At 54.2% G+C, this 23,187-nt stretch overlaps 2 protein-coding genes and 2 gene segments (V, D, J or C); all 4 read left to right on the top strand.

The window, feature by feature from the left end:
• Window positions 1-8,057, top strand: part of LOC122470398 (immunoglobulin lambda-1 light chain-like) — a 336,020-nt gene extending 327,963 nt beyond the window's left edge. The window contains exons 3-4 of the mRNA XM_043557925.1: window positions 5,726-5,763; window positions 7,723-8,057. Of these exons, the coding sequence (XP_043413860.1) occupies window positions 5,726-5,763; window positions 7,723-8,042 (358 nt within the window). The 3' untranslated portion in view covers window positions 8,043-8,057. The remainder of the gene's footprint in view (window positions 1-5,725; window positions 5,764-7,722) is intronic.
• Window positions 1-12,692, top strand: part of LOC122470399 (immunoglobulin lambda-1 light chain-like) — a 214,345-nt gene extending 201,653 nt beyond the window's left edge. For all 5 annotated transcript variants that reach the window (XM_043557929.1, XM_043557926.1, XM_043557928.1 and 2 more), the window contains exons 3-4: window positions 10,342-10,379; window positions 12,358-12,692. In XM_043557929.1, the coding sequence (XP_043413864.1) occupies window positions 10,342-10,379; window positions 12,358-12,677 (358 nt within the window). In that variant the 3' untranslated portion in view covers window positions 12,678-12,692. The remainder of the gene's footprint in view (window positions 1-10,341; window positions 10,380-12,357) is intronic.
• Window positions 12,693-14,102: 1,410 nt separating this feature from the next.
• On the top strand, window positions 14,103-17,324 carry LOC122470927. The segment is given in 3 exon segments: window positions 14,103-14,163; window positions 14,877-15,011; window positions 16,990-17,324. Coding segments are annotated over 3 exon segments (516 nt in total).
• Window positions 17,325-18,733: 1,409 nt separating this feature from the next.
• LOC122470926 lies at window positions 18,734-21,955 on the top strand. The segment is given in 3 exon segments: window positions 18,734-18,794; window positions 19,508-19,642; window positions 21,621-21,955. Coding segments are annotated over 3 exon segments (516 nt in total).
• Window positions 21,956-23,187: the final 1,232 nt, after the last annotated feature.

The following is a 23,187-nucleotide window of genomic DNA, read 5'->3' as shown; positions in this document are numbered from 1 at the left end:
TCCCAAGGCAAGGATGCAGGAGAAGGCCATAGGTGTCAGAGAGCCTCCTCACAATGTGAAGGTCCAGTGCAGAGGTACACTATGTTTTCCAGCTTGGTGGGGGAACCCTGTGCTAGTGATGCTCCTGTATGTGGGCCATGTGTGATTCTCAGTCAGTTCAAGGCTAGGCACAGACTCCGACATTTCCACTCAGGGCAAAACTGTAGGATGTAGTGACTGTATCCACACACACCAGGGGCCCAACACGTCTATCCAGCTTATATTCAGCCCACATCTCCCTATACCATGACAGTTGCCCTCACAGCTCAGGATAGGGACTAAAGAGTGACCATGCTACCTTCCTAAAGAACCAGCCAAAGGCAGCGATTCGGGACATCGGGGCTAAGAGAGAGATCTAAGTGCTGGGGGAAACGTGATTCTCCTCCCAATACTTTCCATTCCTGACCCCAAACCTCCACTGTTTCCCCTGCAGATGATGTAGTGGCATATCCAGGAGCCTCCCCATGAGTCCCAACTCTGCAAAGGGCTCCCAGCTCCATCACCTCTGTGCTGAAACACCCCTGCTCACCCCTTCTACAATGACATCCTGACACAGACTGAGGAGAGCACAGAGCACCTTCCTAAGCATGGTGTTAGCTGAATTCTGATGCCATACCTAAAGAGCATCTCTCCATCCCCTCCCCATGACTGAGGATAGATGGATTCTGAACCCTCCATGGAACTGATTCCAGGTCCCCAGGGGTCAACCCCATCACCCACCCATCTGCCTGACCAGCACCCGTGACAAGAAGGCTGGGCTTTGGGCCTCCCGTGCAGCTGCAGGTGGGCCTGGGTCAGGGGTAGAGGGGCTGACAGAGGGTTTGTGTTCCAGGCTGTGTCACAGTGTGCTTTGTTCGGCGGAGGGACCCATCTGACCGTCCTCGGTGAGTCTCCCCTTTCCTCCTCTTTTGGCTCCAGTATACAATTTCAGGTGATTTTCTTCTGCTTTCTATTGTGACCTGGGCTCGGGCTGAAGGTCTGTGGGGTCTGTAAGTTTTGCCTCTTTTATCTGCCCCTTATCTCCTCCACTGGCCCCATATTGTCAGAAGTGCTCAGGGCTACAGGGGACGTCCCCGTGAGCCCTTCCTAATCTAGACCTGAACTCAGGCCTCACTGTGACTCCAGCTCTCTCCCCAAGGAAATCTTCTCCTCTGGACTCAGGGATGGTCAGCTCACCACTCAATGTCTCTGGGCTCCAAGAGTCCAAGGAGAACTGAGGGTGAAGGGCAAATGAGTAGGGGTTCCTGCTGCCAGAGGGACCGTGAGGTGTGGGAAGGATTCTGGGGATGGCTCGGGCACCGGTTTCCATCCTTGGGGGATCCAAGGCAGAGAACTGCCTGATGAACAGTGAGGACAGCCTTGGTCTCGGTACTTGGAGACATGAGAAGGAAGTGGGACAAGGGGGTCAGGAAGAAAGGAAGGACATCACAGGAGAAGGGGCCCGTGGGTTCTGGGCCTTCCAGCTCCATACGGACACTCAGGAAGCCAGCAACAGGACAGTCTCAGGACACTCAGGCAGCAAAGTAAATGCCTTCACCACCACAGGAAAGCCTCCCGAGCAGATAGATACGTTGGGCCAGGGTCTCCAGGTAGGAAAAGGTGACAGGTCTTGCCAAGACCTCAGAAATCTAACGATGGACAGACCCCCAGCAAACTTCACAGAACAGGGAGACCCTTCAGAACAGACATAGCCCATCCTTAAAATTGGGTTCCGTGAGTCCAAGGAGAATTGAGGGGTGAAGGCAAAGAAGTGGGGAGCTTGGGCTGCTAGCAGGGCCACGGGGTGTGAGAAGGATACTGGGGACATTCAGGCATAGTATTCTGTCTTTGGCTCGTCCCAGCTGGAGGGCTGCCTGGAGCACAGAGAGCAGAGCATTTGTCTCGGGACTTGGGGACATGGAGGTGGAAGTGGGACAAGGGGGTGAAAGAGGAGGCAGGTTGTCATAAGAGAAGGGCCCAAGGGTACTGGGACTTCCCACCTCTAGAGGAACAGTAAGGACACCAAGATCAGAACAGGTATCAGGAGAGTGTCCTCTAAGGCAGGTGTGGTCCATGAGCAGATACATGGATCAGAGTCCGCTGATAGGGACAGGTGACAGGGACGTTGACTGCCAGCCTTCCAGAAATGGTAAACAGACAGACACCCAAATAAACTTCACATAACAGGGATACCCTTCAGAACAGACATGGCCTAACCTCAAAACTGAAAATTCACCTCACCTGAAAACTCTCCATCTTACAAGACTCCCTGTAATCCAGCTCCAGGAACTCCCACTTCTTACCCACTCAGCATCCCCGGGGTCGGGGGTGGGGGTCCTGTTGGGAGGTGGGCAAGGCTGAAATGATGGTGTGAGGGGCTCTGGGGGCAGGAAACCTACTTTTCAAATGGGAAAACAGCCTTGCAACAAGGACAGACTAGATACAGGGTAACCAGGTAAGGGACCTGGCGGATATGGCAGTGATGCCAACGTCCATGACAGACAGAATCACAAGGGAAAGCAGGTCTCAGTGCCAGTGCCACCAAGTCCCAGGGGGAGGACTGTGTGGATTAGGAGGACATGTGAACGGGAGAGAGTCTGAGGCCATGGAGGGACCCAGACACTACTGAAGGTGGCAGTCGGATTCATTCCAACAGAAGGTGAGTGACCCTACCCATGGCTAACCTGAACTCAGCCAGCTGGAGCCCTTGAGACCCAAGCCATGGACATGACAGAGCTGTTCCCCACATCAGGACTGAGGTAGGAGCTTCAGCCATGGACACCTGATCTGTGACTCATGCCCCTCCCCACCCCACAGGTCAGCCCAAGTCGGCCCCCTCGGTCACACTCTTCCCACCCTCCAATGAGGAGCTCAGTGCCAACAAGGCCACCCTGGTGTGCCTCATCAGTGACTTCTACCCCAGCGGCTTGACGGTGGCCTGGAAGGCAGATGGCACCCCTGTCACCCAGGGTGTGGAGACCACCAAGCCCTCCAAACAGAGCAACAACAAGTACGCGGCCAGCAGCTACCTGAACTTGTCACCGAACCAGTGGAAATCTCGTGGCAGATTCACCTGCCAGGTCACGCACGAGGGGACCAGCGTGGAGAAGAGTGTGGTCCCTGCAGAGTGCTCTTAGGTTCCCAAGGCTTCCGGGATGGGGGCCTTCCTCACCAGACACCCCTTCCCCAGCCCACTGTGTACCCCTGAGAACCAACCCCTTGATCAGCTCAGACCAGGCAGGTCACACGCCCTCCCTATTTCTACTTGTGCTCAATAAAGACCTTAGCACATATCACTGACATATCTGGTGTGCATTCACTGTTCCGCGTAACTCTGGGTAAGCCTCAGTAATTAGGGATAGATTTGTCAAGTGAGAACCTATTTACCCACTTTCCCTGTGTGCTTGCCAGCCATGGCCTGAAGAACAAATGGTCCCAACTCAACGGTTGCAGTCCTTGTCCCCATGGAAATGGAGATGGGCCCAGTGAGACAGACTGGGGTCCCAGTGGGGATCAGGCAGAAACAAGGAGGGTCCTGGGGACAATGGGTCTATTCAGATTTGTGTGTGGTTAGTGAGGCTTAGCATCACCCTCGCACTGCCTGAGACCTCAGTCATGAAAATCTGGGGACCTGACACATTAGTTATGGTGGCATTACAGATGGAGCAGGTGATGTCAGACTTCACAACATTTGGGGCAGGTGGGTCAAGGGAGAACAGGGTGAATAGGAAAGGGCACCATCCCAGCCACATAATGGGCTGCCAGTGATTGTATGAAAGACAGAGACATTTCAAACTCAGGAGTAGAGTTAAGGGAGGTCAGACCAGCCAGAGGCCCATGGCAAGGCCAAGCTTCCCAGACGTTGCAGTGACCCCAGACACCAGGCCTGAGGACTCTTCCAGCCTCCAACACTATGGCCGTGTACAGAGTGCACCTGTAGCTTTGTTCTTGGACAAACACACTGCAGGGCCTGAGGCACTCATGTCAGCCTCTCAGAGGTGCAGGCCACACTCACTCTGCCAGTCCTCCAGTCCTAGGTTGGACAGATACCCTGTCTGAGCCTTCAGCTCATCAGGGTCCGGGAGCTGCCTTCACCAGACTTGTTGGGGAGCAGGAATGCCCAGGAACAGAGCCTCCAAGGACAGCGCGCTCTGGGGCAAGAGTGGGTCAGAGGACAGGAGCCCCCAGGAGTTTCTAAGCAGTGAACAGTCCCCAAATCTACCTATGAGATGATAGAAACTTTGGGATCAGCATCTACATGAACCTATTCCACAGTTGGGAAAGCTAAGACCCCAAGGAACAAAGGGGGGGGCCACTCAGGCTTCCCTCATTCCAATGGTCCTGCTGGGGAGAATGACATCCTCCCCCATTTAACCTACCCAGAACCACTGCCACCCCTAGACAAACTCTTCCATTCGTTGTTTTAAGTGTTCATTATGAACTACACAAACTGAAGAGACAGAGGCAAGGGAGAAACCCCGTAAACTCAGTGTGGGATCTGATCATAACACACACACAACCACACACACAGGAAAGATCAGGAGGAGCTGGGGTAGAAGGTGTTGCATAGGGAGCCAGAATGGGACATGAACAAACACAGCTCCATCTCTGTCGTCCCTACCAGAGTCAGCCAGTAGCAATAGAAGGCCCCGGGGATTCTTATCTAGGCTGGAGCAAGACAAGCAACCTCATGAGCTGTTGGCAAGGTGTTTACACACTAATCGAGAGCAGACCAAGGAAGACGGCCAGAGTTCTGGCTCAGTATGCCAATTTGTCACAGAAAGAAGGATGCCAGACCTGTGTGAGCTCTGCAGGTGACGTCCCCAGGCCATGATTCAGGTGAGGCACTGGTTGTCAGTGTCCCTCCTCAGAACGTGAAGGTGTAAGGCAGAGGTACAGTATGTGTCTTGCTTCATGGGGACCAGCCAGTACTAGTGGTGCTCCTGTATGTGGGGCATTTGTGATTCTCAGTCAGTTCAAGGGTCAGACACACACCTCAACACTTCAGCTCAGGGCAAAGTTGTAGGACGTAGTGACTGTAGCCCACACACCGGGGGCCACCAGGTCTATCCAGCTTACATTCAGCCCACAAACCCCTACAGCGTGACAGCTGCCCTCATGGCACTCAGGACAGGGACTAAGCAGTAACCATCCATTGTACCATCGGAAGAACAAACCAAAGGCAGGAATTCGGGAGTTAAGGACCCTACAGAAGGATCTAAGTGCTGAGGGAAACATGAGTCTCCTCCCAACACTTCCCATTCCTGACTCCAATCCTCCATGGTTTCCTGTGCTGAGGATGTGATGGCATATGCAGGACCATCCCCACGAGTCCCAACTCTGCAAAGCACTCCCAGCTCCATCACCTCTGTGCTGAAGTAGCCTGCTCACCCCTTCCACAATGACATCCTGACACAGACTGAGAGAACACAGCGCCTTCCTAAGGACGGCAATAGCTGGCAATTCCAATGCCATATCTAGAGGGGTCTCTCCAACCCCTCCCCATAACTGAAGATGGAGAGAATCTGAACCCTCCATGGAACTGAAATTCCAAGTCCCCAGGGGGCACCCCGTCACCCACCCATCTGCCTGACCAACAACCGTGACAAGGAGGCAGGGCTTTGGGTCTCCCGTGCAGCTGCAGGTGGGCCTGGGTCAGCAGTGGAGGGGCTGACAGAGGGTTTATGTTCAAGGCTGTATCACAGTGTCCTATTTTTGGCAGAGGGACCCATCTGACCGTCCTCGGTGAGTCTCCCCTTTTCCCTCCTCTTTTGGATGCAGTGTATAATTTCAGGCTATTTTTCTCTGCTTTCTATTGTGACCTGGGCTTAGGCTGAAGGTCTGTGGGGTCTGTAAATTTTGCCTCTTTTGTCGACCCCTCATCGCCTCCACTGGTCCCATCTTGTCGATGTGTGGTCAGGGCTATAGGGGACCATCCCCATTAACCATTTCTGATCTAGACCTGAACTCATGCCTCACTGTGGCTCCAGCTTTCTCCTTCTCCTCTGGACTCAGGGATGGTGGGCTCCCCACTCAGAGTTTCTGGGCTCAAAGAGCCTGAGGAGAATGAGGAGTAAAGGGCAAGTGAATGGGAGTTCATGCTGCCAGAGGGACCGTGGGGTGTGGGAAGTATTCTGGGGACGGCTCAGGCACTGGTTCCATCCTCGGGAGGTCCCAGGCAGAGGAGTGCCTGAAGCACAGTGAGGAGAGCCTTGGTCTGAAAACTTGGACATAGAAGAGGAAGGGGGACAAGGGGGTCAAGGAGGAAGGGATGACATCAGAGCAGAAAGGGGCCCTGGGTGCTGGGAACTTCTACCTCGACAGGGACACTCAGGACACTAGCAATAGGACAGATGTCAGGAGACTCAGGCAACAAAGGTAAATACCTTCACCACCACAAGAAAGCCTCCTGAGCAGATAGATATGTGGGGTCAGGATCTCGAGATACGGACAGGTGACAGGGATAGGGCTTGCCAGGCACTCAGCAATCTGAAGACAGACAGACCCCCAGTAAACTTCACAGAACAGGGAGACCCTTCAAAATAGACATAGCTCATCATTAAAGCTGGGTTCTAAGAGTCTGAGGAGAAGAGAGGGGTGAAGGCAAGGAAGTGGGGCACTCGGGCTGCAAGCAGGGCTGTGGGGTGTGGGAAGGATTCTGGGGACGGCTCAGGCATAGCATTCTGTCTTCAGCTCGTCCCCGCTGGAGGGCTGCCTGAAGCACAGCGAGCAGAGCGTTGGTCTGGGGACTTGGAGACATGGAGGTGGAAATGGGACAAGGGGGTCTGGGGGAGGGAGGTCACCAGAAGAGAATGGCCCCAGGGTTCAGGGACCTTTCACCTCTAGAGGAACAGTAAGGACACCAAGATCAGGACAAGTCTCAGGAAAGTGTCCTGTCAGGACACTCGGCCAGCAGGGGTACATCCCTTCACAGCATGCCACAGCAAGAGAGCTCTGTGAGCAGATACATGGGGTCAGAGTCCCCTGATATGGAGAGGTGACAGGGGCAGTGACTGCCAGGCTTCCAGAAACAGTAAGTGTTTAGACAGACCCACCAGAAAACCTCACAGAATAGGGAGACCCTTCAGAACAGACACAGCCTGACCTCAAAACTGAAAATTCACCTCACCTGAAAACTCTCCAGTCTACACCTGAAGACTCCCTGGAATCCAGCTTTAAGAACTCCTACTTCTTACCCACTCAGAATCGCCAGCGGGGGGTCCCTGTTGGGAGGTGGGCAAGGCTGCAATGATGGTGTGAGGGGCTCTGGGGGCAGGAAACCTACTTTTCAAATGGGAACACAGCCCTGCAACAAGGACAGACCATCTATCCAGTAACTGGGTAAGTGACTTGGCATTATGGCAGTGACACCAACATCCAAGGGCAGACAGACTCACAAGGGAAAGCAGGTCTCAGTGCCAGTGCCACCAAGTCCCAGGGGAGGACTGTGTGGATTAGGAGGACGTGTGACCTGGAGAGAGTCTGAGGCCATGGAGGGACCCAGACACTACTGAAGGTGGCAGTCAGGTCCATTCCAACAGAAGGTGAGTGACCCTACCCATGGCTGACCTGAACTCAGCCAGCTGGAGCCCTTGAGACCCAGGCCATGGACATGGCAGAGCTGTTCCCCACATCAGGACTGAGATGGGAGCTTCAGCCATGGACACCTGATCTCTGACTTACTGCCTCTCCCCTGCCCCACAGGTCAGCCCAAGTCGGCCCCCTCGGTCACACTCTTCCCACCCTCCAATGAGGAGCTCAGTGCCAACAAGGCCACCCTGGTGTGCCTCATCAATGACTTCTACCCCAGTGGCTTGACGGTGGCCTGGAAGGCAGACGGCACCCCTGTCACCCAGGGTGTGGAGACCACCAAGCCCTCCAAACAGAGCAACAACAAGTACGCGGCCAGCAGCTACCTGAGCCTGTCACCTGACCAGTGGAAATCCAGAAGCAGCTACACCTGCCAGGTCACGCATGAGGGGAGCACCGTGGAGAAGAGAGTGGTCCCTGCAGAGTGCTCTTAGGTGCCTGAGACCCACACCCACCCAAGGGGATGTGCAGCCATTGAGCCTCCAGGGAGGATTCCCCTTGTACCAAGACCATCCCAGCCCTTCTCCCAGCACCTAATCATTGCTCAATAAAACGTCTCTTACTCAATCAGATATCATGCTTTCTGGTCTTTTAGAATTAACCTTTTGTGTTCTGAGCGCAACCATCTTAAGCGGGGGGGGGGGGGGGGGGGGGGAATCACTCTTTCGGCCTCTTGGGAAAGGAGCCCACAGAAAGATTGGCTTCCTCATGTTTTCTGAGGGGTAGTTTAAGTCTCAGCCAAAATTGTCTGAGAATATTCCTCAGCAGGAGATACAATCAGCGGAAACAGGAGAAACTATCCACCACGACGTCTGCATACTTTGCTTCTTGTGTGAACCATGTCCACTGCCAGTCACGGCTGCCCTCACTGATCTTGGGTCCCCATGATTTCTAGGATAATCCTGAGCTTCTCCCTGTACCTGGCGCCACACTGTCTACAACCTGCCCCCTCTTATGTGTCCATTCTTCTCTTTTTCTAGACCCCGACTCAATGCCATGTTTTCCCTGGTTTCCTACCCCATGTGAACATCCCCCATCATACCAGCCTAGAGCTTCCTCCCTTCCTTATGAGAACCTCTGTTCCTACCCCAGGAACAATCACGTGTCTCCCCCCACCACCACCACTCCCTGCAACACTGACTACAGGACCTTCTGTCTGGACGCTGGTCACTCACACCCACACTCCCATTGCTGGCACCTCCACACAACAGTGTCTCTTGGTTCCCACTTGCACCCAAGTTCTCTGGGAGACAGACACCAGCTATGCTCTCTAGGACCTGTTGAGGCCAGGCCAACCCATAAACCCACTTGTGCTTATGTAACCTGCCTGGGGCCTCTATGTGATAAATCAAGGCTCCCATTTTGGGAATGGGCCGCTGACAGGTTTCTCAACTGACTCATCTTCTCAGGATCTCAGTGTGGGATCTGACCATAACATACACAAGCACACACACAGGTACCAATAAACAGAAACATACACGCACACACATGATGACCACAGAACCACTGGTTCATTTATAACACTGCCATGGTGGGCATGTCTGTGGAAAGATCAGGAGGAGCTGCGGCAAAAGTTGTTGCACACGAGCCAGGATATGACATGAACAAAGACAACTCCATCTCTGTCATCCCTACCAGAGCCAGCCAGTAGCAATAGAAGGTCCCAGAGATTCTACTCAAGGCTGGAGAGAGACAAGCAACTTCATGAGCTGCTGGGAGGGTGTTTACACACTAATCAAAAGTCAAGGAAGACAGTCATAGTTCTGGCTCAGCATGCCAATGTGCCAATGTGTCATAGAAAGAAGGATGCCAGGCCTGTGTGTCCCCAGTGTGAGCTCTGCAGGTGACGTCCCTAGGCCAGGATGCAGGTGAAGGCCCTGGGTGTCAGGGACCCTCCTCACAATGTGAAGGTCCAGTGCAGAGGTATGGTATGTGTGTCCTGCTTGGTGAGGTGACCCTGTGCCAGTGATGCTCCTGTACATGGACCATGTGTGATTCTCACTCACTTCAAGGGTCAGGCACAGATTCCAACACTCCGGCTGAGGGCGAAATTGTAGGACGTAGTCACAGCTTCTCAAACCACCAGGTGCCCACCAGGTCTAACCAGCTTATATTCAGCCCAAACACCCCTCACCATGATAGCTGCCCTCATGGGGCTCAGGACAGGGAGTAAACAGTGATGACGCCAGAAGAACCAGACAAAGGCAGCGATTCAGGAGATCAGAACCCTAGAGAGGGATCTAAGTGCTGGGGAAACATGATTCTCCTCTCAACGCTTCCCTACCCTGACCCCAATCCTCCATGGTTTCCTGTGCTGAGGATGTGATGGCATATCTAGGACCCTCCGCATGAGTCCCAAGTCTGCAAAGGGCTCACAGTTCCATCACCTCTGTGCTAAAACAGCCCTGCTCACCCCTTTCACGATGACATCCTGATACAGACTGAGGAGAGAACACAGCCCCTTCCTAAGGATGGCGTTACTTGGGAATTCCAATGCAATATCTAGAGGAGGTGTCTCAACCCCTCCCCATGACTGAGAATGGATGGCATCTGAACCCTCCATGGAACTGAAATTCCAGGATCCCAGGGGTCACCCCTGTCACCCACCCATCTGCCCAGCCAGCACCCGTGACAAGGAGGCTGGGCTTTGGGCCTCCCGTGCAGCTGCAGGTGGGCCTGGGTCAGGGGTGGAGGGGCTGACAGAGGGTTTGTGTTCCAGTCTGTGTCACAGTGTATTCTATTCGGCGGAGGGACCCATCTGACCGTCCTCGGTAAGTCTCCCACTTTCCATCCTCTTTCGGATCCAGTATGCAATTTGGGGCTATTTTTCTCTGCTTTCTTTTGTGACCTGGGATCAGGCCAACGGTCCGTGGCGTCTGTAAGTTTTGCCTCTTTTGTCTGCCCCTCATCACCTCTAACCGGTCCCATCTTGTCAGATGGTGGTCAGGGCTACAGGGGACCATTCCCATGAACCCTTCCTGATCTCAGGAGACCTGAACTCAGGCCTCACCGTGGCTCCAGCTCTCTCCCTATGGGAACCTAATCCTCTGGACGGACTCAGGATGGTCAGCTCTCCACTCAGGGTCTCTGGGCTCCAAGAGTCTGATGAGAATTGAGGGTGAAGGGCAAGTGACTGGGGGTTCGTGCTGCCAGAGGGAACGTGGGGTGTGGGAAGGATTCTGGGGATGGCTCAGGCACCGGGTTCCTCCTCAGGGGGTCCCAGGCAGAGGACTGTCTGAAGCTCAGTGAGGAGAGCCTTGGTCTGGGAACCTGGAGACGTGAAGGAGGAAGGGGGACAAGGGGTCAAGGAAGAAGGGTGGACATCAGAGCAGAGGTGGGCCCTGGGTCCTGGGACATTCCACCTCCACGGGGACAGTCAGGACCTCAGCACAAGAAAGGTCTCAGGACACTCAGGCAACAAAGGTAAATACCTTCACCACCACAGGAAAGCCTCCTGAGCAGATAGATATGTGGGGTCAGGATCTCGAGATACGGACAGGTGACAGGGACAGGGCTTGCCAGGCACTCAGCAATCTGAAGACAGACAGACCCCCAGTAAACTTCACAGAACAGGGAGACCCTTCAAAATAGACATAGCTCATCATTAAAGCTGGGTTCCAAGAGTCTGAGGAGAAGAGAGGGGTGAAGGCAAGGAAGTGGGGCACTCGGGCTGCAAGCAGGGCTGTGGGGTGTGGGAAGGATTCTGGGGACGGCTCAGGCATAGCATTCTGTCTTCAGCTCGTCCCCGCTGGAGGGCTGCCTGAAGCACAGCGAGCAGAGCGTTGGTCTGGGGACTTGGAGACATGGAGGTGGAAATGGGACAAGGGGGTCTGGGGGAGGGAGGTCGCCAGAAGAGAATGGCCCCAGGGTTCAGGGACCTTCCACCTCTAGAGGAACAGTAAGGACACCAAGATCAGGACAAGTCTCAGGAAAGTGTCCTGTCAGGACACTCGGCCAGCAGGGGTACATCCCTTCACAGCATGCCACAGCAAGAGAGCTCTGTGAGCAGATACATGGGGTCAGAGTCCCCTGATATGGAGAGGTGACAGGGGCAGTGACTGCCAGGCTTCCAGAAACAGTAAGTGTTTAGACAGACCCACCAGAAAACCTCACAGAATAGGGAGACCCTTCAGAACAGACACAGCCTGACCTCAAAACTGAAAATTCACCTCACCTGAAAACTCTCCAGTCTACACCTGAAGACTCCCTGGAATCCAGCTTTAAGAACTCCTACTTCTTACCCACTCAGAATCGCCAGCGGGGGGTCCCTGTTGGGAGGTGGGCAAGGCTGCAATGATGGTGTGAGGGGCTCTGGGGGCAGGAAACCTACTTTTCAAATGGGAACACAGCCCTGCAACAAGGACAGACCATCTATCCAGTAACTGGGTAAGTGACTTGGCATTATGGCAGTGACACCAACATCCAAGGGCAGACAGACTCACAAGGGAAAGCAGGTCTCAGTGCCAGTGCCACCAAGTCCCAGGGGAGGACTGTGTGGATTAGGAGGACGTGTGACCTGGAGAGAGTCTGAGGCCATGGAGGGACCCAGACACTACTGAAGGTGGCAGTCAGGTCCATTCCAACAGAAGGTGAGTGACCCTACCCATGGCTGACCTGAACTCAGCCAGCTGGAGCCCTTGAGACCCAGGCCATGGACATGACAGAGCTGTTCCCCACATCAGGACTGAGATGGGAGCTTCAGCCATGGACACCTGATCTCTGACTTACTGCCTCTCCCCTGCCCCACAGGTCAGCCCAAGTCGGCCCCCTCGGTCACACTCTTCCCACCCTCCAATGAGGAGCTCAGTGCCAACAAGGCCACCCTGGTGTGCCTCATCAATGACTTCTACCCCAGTGGCTTGACGGTGGCCTGGAAGGCAGACGGCACCCCTGTCACCCAGGGTGTGGAGACCACCAAGCCCTCCAAACAGAGCAACAACAAGTACGCGGCCAGCAGCTACCTGAGCCTGTCACCTGACCAGTGGAAATCCAGAAGCAGCTACACCTGCCAGGTCACGCATGAGGGGAGCACCGTGGAGAAGAGAGTGGTCCCTGCAGAGTGCTCTTAGGTGCCTGAGACCCACACCCACCCAAGGGGATGTGCAGCCATTGAGCCTCCAGGGAGGATTCCCCTTGTACCAAGACCATCCCAGCCCTTCTCCCAGCACCCAATCATTGCTCAATAAAACGTCTCTTACTCAATCAGATATCATGCTTTCTGGTCTTTTAGAATTAACCTTTTGTGTTCTGAGCGCAACCATCTTAAGCGGGGGGGGGGGGGGGGGGGAATCACTCTTTCGGCCTCTTGGGAAAGGAGCCCACAGAAAGATTGGCTTCCTCATGTTTTCTGAGGGGTAGTTTAAGTCTCAGCCAAAATTGTCTGAGAATATTCCTCAGCAGGAGATACAATCAGCGGAAACAGGAGAAACTATCCACCACGACGTCTGCATACTTTGCTTCTTGTGTGAACCATGTCCACTGCCAGTCACGGCTGCCCTCACTGATCTTGGGTCCCCATGATTTCTAGGATAATCCTGAGCTTCTCCCTGTACCTGGCGCCACACTGTCTACAACCTGCCCCCTCTTATGTGTCCATTCTTCTCTTTTTCTAGACCCCGACTCAATGCCATGTTTTCCCTGGTTTCCTACCCCATGTGAACATCCCCCATCATACCAGCCTAGAGCTTCCTCCCTTCCTTATGAGAACCTCTGTTCCTACCCCAGGAACAATCACGTGTCTCCCCCCACCACCACCACTCCCTGCAACACTGACTACAGGACCTTCTGTCTGGACGCTGGTCACTCACACCCACACTCCCATTGCTGGCACCTCCACACAACAGTGTCTCTTGGTTCCCACTTGCACCCAAGTTCTCTGGGAGACAGACACCAGCTATGCTCTCTAGGACCTGTTGAGGCCAGGCCAACCCATAAACCCACTTGTGCTTATGTAACCTGCCTGGGGCCTCTATGTGATAAATCAAGGCTCCCATTTTGGGAATGGGCCGCTGACAGGTTTCTCAACTGACTCATCTTCTCAGGATCTCAGTGTGGGATCTGACCATAACATACACAAGCACACACACAGGTACCAATAAACAGAAACATACACGCACACACATGATGACCACAGAACCACTGGTTCATTTATAACACTGCCATGGTGGGCATGTCTGTGGAAAGATCAGGAGGAGCTGCGGCAAAAGTTGTTGCACACGAGCCAGGATATGACATGAACAAAGACAACTCCATCTCTGTCATCCCTACCAGAGCCAGCCAGTAGCAATAGAAGGTCCCAGAGATTCTACTCAAGGCTGGAGAGAGACAAGCAACTTCATGAGCTGCTGGGAGGGTGTTTACACACTAATCAAAAGTCAAGGAAGACAGTCATAGTTCTGGCTCAGCATGCCAATGTGCCAATGTGTCATAGAAAGAAGGATGCCAGGCCTGTGTGTCCCCAGTGTGAGCTCTGCAGGTGACGTCCCTAGGCCAGGATGCAGGTGAAGGCCCTGGGTGTCAGGGACCCTCCTCACAATGTGAAGGTCCAGTGCAGAGGTATGGTATGTGTGTCCTGCTTGGTGAGGTGACCCTGTGCCAGTGATGCTCCTGTACATGGACCATGTGTGATTCTCACTCACTTCAAGGGTCAGGCACAGATTCCAACACTCCGGCTGAGGGCGAAATTGTAGGACGTAGTCACAGCTTCTCAAACCACCAGGTGCCCACCAGGTCTAACCAGCTTATATTCAGCCCAAACACCCCTCACCATGATAGCTGCCCTCATGGGGCTCAGGACAGGGAGTAAACAGTGATGACGCCAGAAGAACCAGACAAAGGCAGCGATTCAGGAGATCAGAACCCTAGAGAGGGATCTAAGTGCTGGGGAAACATGATTCTCCTCTCAACGCTTCCCTACCCTGACCCCAATCCTCCATGGTTTCCTGTGCTGAGGATGTGATGGCATATCTAGGACCCTCCGCATGAGTCCCAAGTCTGCAAAGGGCTCACAGTTCCATCACCTCTGTGCTAAAACAGCCCTGCTCACCCCTTTCACGATGACATCCTGATACAGACTGAGGAGAGAACACAGCCCCTTCCTAAGGATGGCGTTACTTGGGAATTCCAATGCAATATCTAGAGGAGGTGTCTCAACCCCTCCCCATGACTGAGAATGGATGGCATCTGAACCCTCCATGGAACTGAAATTCCAGGATCCCAGGGGTCACCCCTGTCACCCACCCATCTGCCCAGCCAGCACCCGTGACAAGGAGGCTGGGCTTTGGGCCTCCCGTGCAGCTGCAGGTGGGCCTGGGTCAGGGGTGGAGGGGCTGACAGAGGGTTTGTGTTCCAGTCTGTGTCACAGTGTATTCTATTCGGCGGAGGGACCCATCTGACCGTCCTCGGTAAGTCTCCCACTTTCCATCCTCTTTCGGATCCAGTATGCAATTTGGGGCTATTTTTCTCTGCTTTCTTTTGTGACCTGGGATCAGGCCAACGGTCCGTGGCGTCTGTAAGTTTTGCCTCTTTTGTCTGCCCCTCATCACCTCTAACCGGTCCCATCTTGTCAGATGGTGGTCAGGGCTACAGGGGACCATTCCCATGAACCCTTCCTGATCTCAGGAGACCTGAACTCAGGCCTCACCGTGGCTCCAGCTCTCTCCCTATGGGAACCTAATCCTCTGGACGGACTCAGGATGGTCAGCTCTCCACTCAGGGTCTCTGGGCTCCAAGAGTCTGATGAGAATTGAGGGTGAAGGGCAAGTGACTGGGGGTTCGTGCTGCCAGAGGGAACGTGGGGTGTGGGAAGGATTCTGGGGATGGCTCAGGCACCGGGTTCCTCCTCAGGGGGTCCCAGGCAGAGGACTGTCTGAAGCTCAGTGAGGAGAGCCTTGGTCTGGGAACCTGGAGACGTGAAGGAGGAAGGGGGACAAGGGGTCAAGGAAGAAGGGTGGACATCAGAGCAGAGGTGGGCCCTGGGTCCTGGGACATTCCACCTCCACGGGGACAGTCAGGACCTCAGCACAAGAAAGGTCTCAGGACACTCAGGCAACAAAGGTAAATACCTTCACCACCACAGGAAAGCCTCCTGAGCAGATAGATATGTGGGGTCAGGATCTCGAGATACGGACAGGTGACAGGGACAGGGCTTGCCAGGCACTCAGCAATCTGAAGACAGACAGACCCCCAGTAAACTTCACAGAACAGGGAGACCCTTCAAAATAGACATAGCTCATCATTAAAGCTGGGTTCCAAGAGTCTGAGGAGAAGAGAGGGGTGAAGGCAAGGAAGTGGGGCACTCGGGCTGCAAGCAGGGCTGTGGGGTGTGGGAAGGATTCTGGGGACGGCTCAGGCATAGCATTCTGTCTTCAGCTCGTCCCCGCTGGAGGGCTGCCTGAAGCACAGCGAGCAGAGCGTTGGTCTGGGGACTTGGAGACATGGAGGTGGAAATGGGACAAGGGGGTCTGGGGGAGGGAGGTCGCCAGAAGAGAATGGCCCCAGGGTTCAGGGACCTTCCACCTCTAGAGGAACAGTAAGGACACCAAGATCAGGACAAGTCTCAGGAAAGTGTCCTGTCAGGACACTCGGCCAGCAGGGGTACATCCCTTCACAGCATGCCACAGCAAGAGAGCTCTGTGAGCAGATACATGGGGTCAGAGTCCCCTGATATGGAGAGGTGACAGGGGCAGTGACTGCCAGGCTTCCAGAAACAGTAAGTGTTTAGACAGACCCACCAGAAAACCTCACAGAATAGGGAGACCCTTCAGAACAGACACAGCCTGACCTCAAAACTGAAAATTCACCTCACCTGAAAACTCTCCAGTCTACACCTGAAGACTCCCTGGAATCCAGCTTTAAGAACTCCTACTTCTTACCCACTCAGAATCGCCAGCGGGGGGTCCCTGTTGGGAGGTGGGCAAGGCTGCAATGATGGTGTGAGGGGCTCTGGGGGCAGGAAACCTACTTTTCAAATGGGAACACAGCCCTGCAACAAGGACAGACCATCTATCCAGTAACTGGGTAAGTGACTTGGCATTATGGCAGTGACACCAACATCCAAGGGCAGACAGACTCACAAGGGAAAGCAGGTCTCAGTGCCAGTGCCACCAAGTCCCAGGGGAGGACTGTGTGGATTAGGAGGACGTGTGACCTGGAGAGAGTCTGAGGCCATGGAGGGACCCAGACACTACTGAAGGTGGCAGTCAGGTCCATTCCAACAGAAGGTGAGTGACCCTACCCATGGCTGACCTGAACTCAGCCAGCTGGAGCCCTTGAGACCCAGGCCATGGACATGACAGAGCTGTTCCCCACATCAGGACTGAGATGGGAGCTTCAGCCATGGACACCTGATCTCTGACTTACTGCCTCTCCCCTGCCCCACAGGTCAGCCCAAGTCGGCCCCCTCGGTCACACTCTTCCCACCCTCCAATGAGGAGCTCAGTGCCAACAAGGCCACCCTGGTGTGCCTCATCAATGACTTCTACCCCAGTGGCTTGACGGTGGCCTGGAAGGCAGACGGCACCCCTGTCACCCAGGGTGTGGAGACCACCAAGCCCTCCAAACAGAGCAACAACAAGTACGCGGCCAGCAGCTACCTGAGCCTGTCACCTGACCAGTGGAAATCCAGAAGCAGCTACACCTGCCAGGTCACGCATGAGGGGAGCACCGTGGAGAAGAGAGTGGTCCCTGCAGAGTGCTCTTAGGTGCCTGAGACCCACACCCACCCAAGGGGATGTGCAGCCATTGAGCCTCCAGGGAGGATTCCCCTTGTACCAAGACCATCCCAGCCCTTCTCCCAGCACCCAATCATTGCTCAATAAAACGTCTCTTACTCAATCAGATATCATGCTTTCTGGTCTTTTAGAATTAACCTTTTGTGTTCTGAGCGCAACCATCTTAAGCGGGGGGGGGGGGGGGGGGAATCACTCTTTCGGCCTCTTGGGAAAGGAGCCCACAGAAAGATTGGCTTCCTCATGTTTTCTGAGGGGTAGTTTAAGTCTCAGCCAAAATTGTCTGAGAATATTCCTCAGCAGGAGATACAATCAGCGGAAACAGGAGAAACTATCCACCACGACGTCTGCATACTTTGCTTCTTGTGTGAACCATGTCCACTGCCAGTCACGGCTGCCCTCACTGATCTTGGGTCCCCATGATTTCTAGGATAATCCTGAGCTTCTCCCTGTACCTGGCGCCACACTGTCTACAACCTGCCCCCTCTTATGTGTCCATTCTTCTCTTTTTCTAGACCCCGACTCAATGCCATGTTTTCCCTGGTTTCCTACCCCATGTGAACATCCCCCATCATACCAGCCTAGAGCTTCCTCCCTTCCTTATGAGAACCTCTGTTCCTACCCCAGGAACAATCACGTGTCTCCCCCCACCACCACCACTCCCTGCAACACTGACTACAGGACCTTCTGTCTGGACGCTGGTCACTCACACCCACACTCCCATTGCTGGCACCTCCACACAACAGTGTCTCTTGGTTCCCACTTGCACCCAAGTTCTCTGGGAGACAGACACCAGCTATGCTCTCTAGGACCTGTTGAGGCCAGGCCAACCCATAAACCCACTTGTGCTTATGTAACCTGCCTGGGGCCTCTATGTGATAAATCAAGGCTCCCATTTTGGGAATGGGCCGCTGACAGGTTTCTCAACTGACTCATCTTCTCAGGATCTCAGTGTGGGATCTGACCATAACATACACAAGCACACACACAGGTACCAATAAACAGAAACATACACGCACACACATGATGACCACAGAACCACTGGTTCATTTATAACACTGCCATGGTGGGCATGTCTGTGGAAAGATCAGGAGGAGCTGCGGCAAAAGTTGTTGCACACGAGCCAGGATATGACATGAACAAAGACAACTCCATCTCTGTCATCCCTACCAGAGCCAGCCAGTAGCAATAGAAGGTCCCAGAGATTCTACTCAAGGCTGGAGAGAGACAAGCAACTTCATGAGCTGCTGGGAGGGTGTTTACACACTAATCAAAAGTCAAGGAAGACAGTCATAGTTCTGGCTCAGCATGCCAATGTGCCAATGTGTCATAGAAAGAAGGATGCCAGGCCTGTGTGTCCCCAGTGTGAGCTCTGCAGGTGACGTCCCTAGGCCAGGATGCAGGTGAAGGCCCTGGGTGTCAGGGACCCTCCTCACAATGTGAAGGTCCAGTGCAGAGGTATGGTATGTGTGTCCTGCTTGGTGAGGTGACCCTGTGCCAGTGATGCTCCTGTACATGGACCATGTGTGATTCTCACTCACTTCAAGGGTCAGGCACAGATTCCAACACTCCGGCTGAGGGCGAAATTGTAGGACGTAGTCACAGCTTCTCAAACCACCAGGTGCCCACCAGGTCTAACCAGCTTATATTCAGCCCAAACACCCCTCACCATGATAGCTGCCCTCATGGGGCTCAGGACAGGGAGTAAACAGTGATGACGCCAGAAGAACCAGACAAAGGCAGCGATTCAGGAGATCAGAACCCTAGAGAGGGATCTAAGTGCTGGGGAAACATGATTCTCCTCTCAACGCTTCCCTACCCTGACCCCAATCCTCCATGGTTTCCTGTGCTGAGGATGTGATGGCATATCTAGGACCCTCCGCATGAGTCCCAAGTCTGCAAAGGGCTCACAGTTCCATCACCTCTGTGCTAAAACAGCCCTGCTCACCCCTTTCACGATGACATCCTGATACAGACTGAGGAGAGAACACAGCCCCTTCCTAAGGATGGCGTTACTTGGGAATTCCAATGCAATATCTAGAGGAGGTGTCTCAACCCCTCCCCATGACTGAGAATGGATGGCATCTGAACCCTCCATGGAACTGAAATTCCAGGATCCCAGGGGTCACCCCTGTCACCCACCCATCTGCCCAGCCAGCACCCGTGACAAGGAGGCTGGGCTTTGGGCCTCCCGTGCAGCTGCAGGTGGGCCTGGGTCAGGGGTGGAGGGGCTGACAGAGGGTTTGTGTTCCAGTCTGTGTCACAGTGTATTCTATTCGGCGGAGGGACCCATCTGACCGTCCTCGGTAAGTCTCCCACTTTCCATCCTCTTTCGGATCCAGTATGCAATTTGGGGCTATTTTTCTCTGCTTTCTTTTGTGACCTGGGATCAGGCCAACGGTCCGTGGCGTCTGTAAGTTTTGCCTCTTTTGTCTGCCCCTCATCACCTCTAACCGGTCCCATCTTGTCAGATGGTGGTCAGGGCTACAGGGGACCATTCCCATGAACCCTTCCTGATCTCAGGAGACCTGAACTCAGGCCTCACCGTGGCTCCAGCTCTCTCCCTATGGGAACCTAATCCTCTGGACGGACTCAGGATGGTCAGCTCTCCACTCAGGGTCTCTGGGCTCCAAGAGTCTGATGAGAATTGAGGGTGAAGGGCAAGTGACTGGGGGTTCGTGCTGCCAGAGGGAACGTGGGGTGTGGGAAGGATTCTGGGGATGGCTCAGGCACCGGGTTCCTCCTCAGGGGGTCCCAGGCAGAGGACTGTCTGAAGCTCAGTGAGGAGAGCCTTGGTCTGGGAACCTGGAGACGTGAAGGAGGAAGGGGGACAAGGGGTCAAGGAAGAAGGGTGGACATCAGAGCAGAGGTGGGCCCTGGGTCCTGGGACATTCCACCTCCACGGGGACAGTCAGGACCTCAGCACAAGAAAGGTCTCAGGACACTCAGGCAACAAAGGTAAATACCTTCACCACCACAGGAAAGCCTCCTGAGCAGATAGATATGTGGGGTCAGGATCTCGAGATACGGACAGGTGACAGGGACAGGGCTTGCCAGGCACTCAGCAATCTGAAGACAGACAGACCCCCAGTAAACTTCACAGAACAGGGAGACCCTTCAAAATAGACATAGCTCATCATTAAAGCTGGGTTCCAAGAGTCTGAGGAGAAGAGAGGGGTGAAGGCAAGGAAGTGGGGCACTCGGGCTGCAAGCAGGGCTGTGGGGTGTGGGAAGGATTCTGGGGACGGCTCAGGCATAGCATTCTGTCTTCAGCTCGTCCCCGCTGGAGGGCTGCCTGAAGCACAGCGAGCAGAGCGTTGGTCTGGGGACTTGGAGACATGGAGGTGGAAATGGGACAAGGGGGTCTGGGGGAGGGAGGTCGCCAGAAGAGAATGGCCCCAGGGTTCAGGGACCTTCCACCTCTAGAGGAACAGTAAGGACACCAAGATCAGGACAAGTCTCAGGAAAGTGTCCTGTCAGGACACTCGGCCAGCAGGGGTACATCCCTTCACAGCATGCCACAGCAAGAGAGCTCTGTGAGCAGATACATGGGGTCAGAGTCCCCTGATATGGAGAGGTGACAGGGGCAGTGACTGCCAGGCTTCCAGAAACAGTAAGTGTTTAGACAGACCCACCAGAAAACCTCACAGAATAGGGAGACCCTTCAGAACAGACACAGCCTGACCTCAAAACTGAAAATTCACCTCACCTGAAAACTCTCCAGTCTACACCTGAAGACTCCCTGGAATCCAGCTTTAAGAACTCCTACTTCTTACCCACTCAGAATCGCCAGCGGGGGGTCCCTGTTGGGAGGTGGGCAAGGCTGCAATGATGGTGTGAGGGGCTCTGGGGGCAGGAAACCTACTTTTCAAATGGGAACACAGCCCTGCAACAAGGACAGACCATCTATCCAGTAACTGGGTAAGTGACTTGGCATTATGGCAGTGACACCAACATCCAAGGGCAGACAGACTCACAAGGGAAAGCAGGTCTCAGTGCCAGTGCCACCAAGTCCCAGGGGAGGACTGTGTGGATTAGGAGGACGTGTGACCTGGAGAGAGTCTGAGGCCATGGAGGGACCCAGACACTACTGAAGGTGGCAGTCAGGTCCATTCCAACAGAAGGTGAGTGACCCTACCCATGGCTGACCTGAACTCAGCCAGCTGGAGCCCTTGAGACCCAGGCCATGGACATGACAGAGCTGTTCCCCACATCAGGACTGAGATGGGAGCTTCAGCCATGGACACCTGATCTCTGACTTACTGCCTCTCCCCTGCCCCACAGGTCAGCCCAAGTCGGCCCCCTCGGTCACACTCTTCCCACCCTCCAATGAGGAGCTCAGTGCCAACAAGGCCACCCTGGTGTGCCTCATCAATGACTTCTACCCCAGTGGCTTGACGGTGGCCTGGAAGGCAGACGGCACCCCTGTCACCCAGGGTGTGGAGACCACCAAGCCCTCCAAACAGAGCAACAACAAGTACGCGGCCAGCAGCTACCTGAGCCTGTCACCTGACCAGTGGAAATCCAGAAGCAGCTACACCTGCCAGGTCACGCATGAGGGGAGCACCGTGGAGAAGAGAGTGGTCCCTGCAGAGTGCTCTTAGGTGCCTGAGACCCACACCCACCCAAGGGGATGTGCAGCCATTGAGCCTCCAGGGAGGATTCCCCTTGTACCAAGACCATCCCAGCCCTTCTCCCAGCACCCAATCATTGCTCAATAAAACGTCTCTTACTCAATCAGATATCATGCTTTCTGGTCTTTTAGAATTAACCTTTTGTGTTCTGAGCGCAACCATCTTAAGCGGGGGGGGGGGGGGGGGGGGGGAATCACTCTTTCGGCCTCTTGGGAAAGGAGCCCACAGAAAGATTGGCTTCCTCATGTTTTCTGAGGGGTAGTTTAAGTCTCAGCCAAAATTGTCTGAGAATATTCCTCAGCAGGAGATACAATCAGCGGAAACAGGAGAAACTATCCACCACGACGTCTGCATACTTTGCTTCTTGTGTGAACCATGTCCACTGCCAGTCACGGCTGCCCTCACTGATCTTGGGTCCCCATGATTTCTAGGATAATCCTGAGCTTCTCCCTGTACCTGGCGCCACACTGTCTACAACCTGCCCCCTCTTATGTGTCCATTCTTCTCTTTTTCTAGACCCCGACTCAATGCCATGTTTTCCCTGGTTTCCTACCCCATGTGAACATCCCCCATCATACCAGCCTAGAGCTTCCTCCCTTCCTTATGAGAACCTCTGTTCCTACCCCAGGAACAATCACGTGTCTCCCCCCACCACCACCACTCCCTGCAACACTGACTACAGGACCTTCTGTCTGGACGCTGGTCACTCACACCCACACTCCCATTGCTGGCACCTCCACACAACAGTGTCTCTTGGTTCCCACTTGCACCCAAGTTCTCTGGGAGACAGACACCAGCTATGCTCTCTAGGACCTGTTGAGGCCAGGCCAACCCATAAACCCACTTGTGCTTATGTAACCTGCCTGGGGCCTCTATGTGATAAATCAAGGCTCCCATTTTGGGAATGGGCCGCTGACAGGTTTCTCAACTGACTCATCTTCTCAGGATCTCAGTGTGGGATCTGACCATAACATACACAAGCACACACACAGGTACCAATAAACAGAAACATACACGCACACACATGATGACCACAGAACCACTGGTTCATTTATAACACTGCCATGGTGGGCATGTCTGTGGAAAGATCAGGAGGAGCTGCGGCAAAAGTTGTTGCACACGAGCCAGGATATGACATGAACAAAGACAACTCCATCTCTGTCATCCCTACCAGAGCCAGCCAGTAGCAATAGAAGGTCCCAGAGATTCTACTCAAG

The sequence above is a fragment of the Prionailurus bengalensis genome, chromosome D3 (genome assembly GCF_016509475.1).
Source record: "Prionailurus bengalensis isolate Pbe53 chromosome D3, Fcat_Pben_1.1_paternal_pri, whole genome shotgun sequence".
NCBI lineage: Eukaryota > Metazoa > Chordata > Mammalia > Carnivora > Felidae > Prionailurus > Prionailurus bengalensis.
This window is presented reverse-complemented; position numbering and strand designations above follow the sequence as displayed.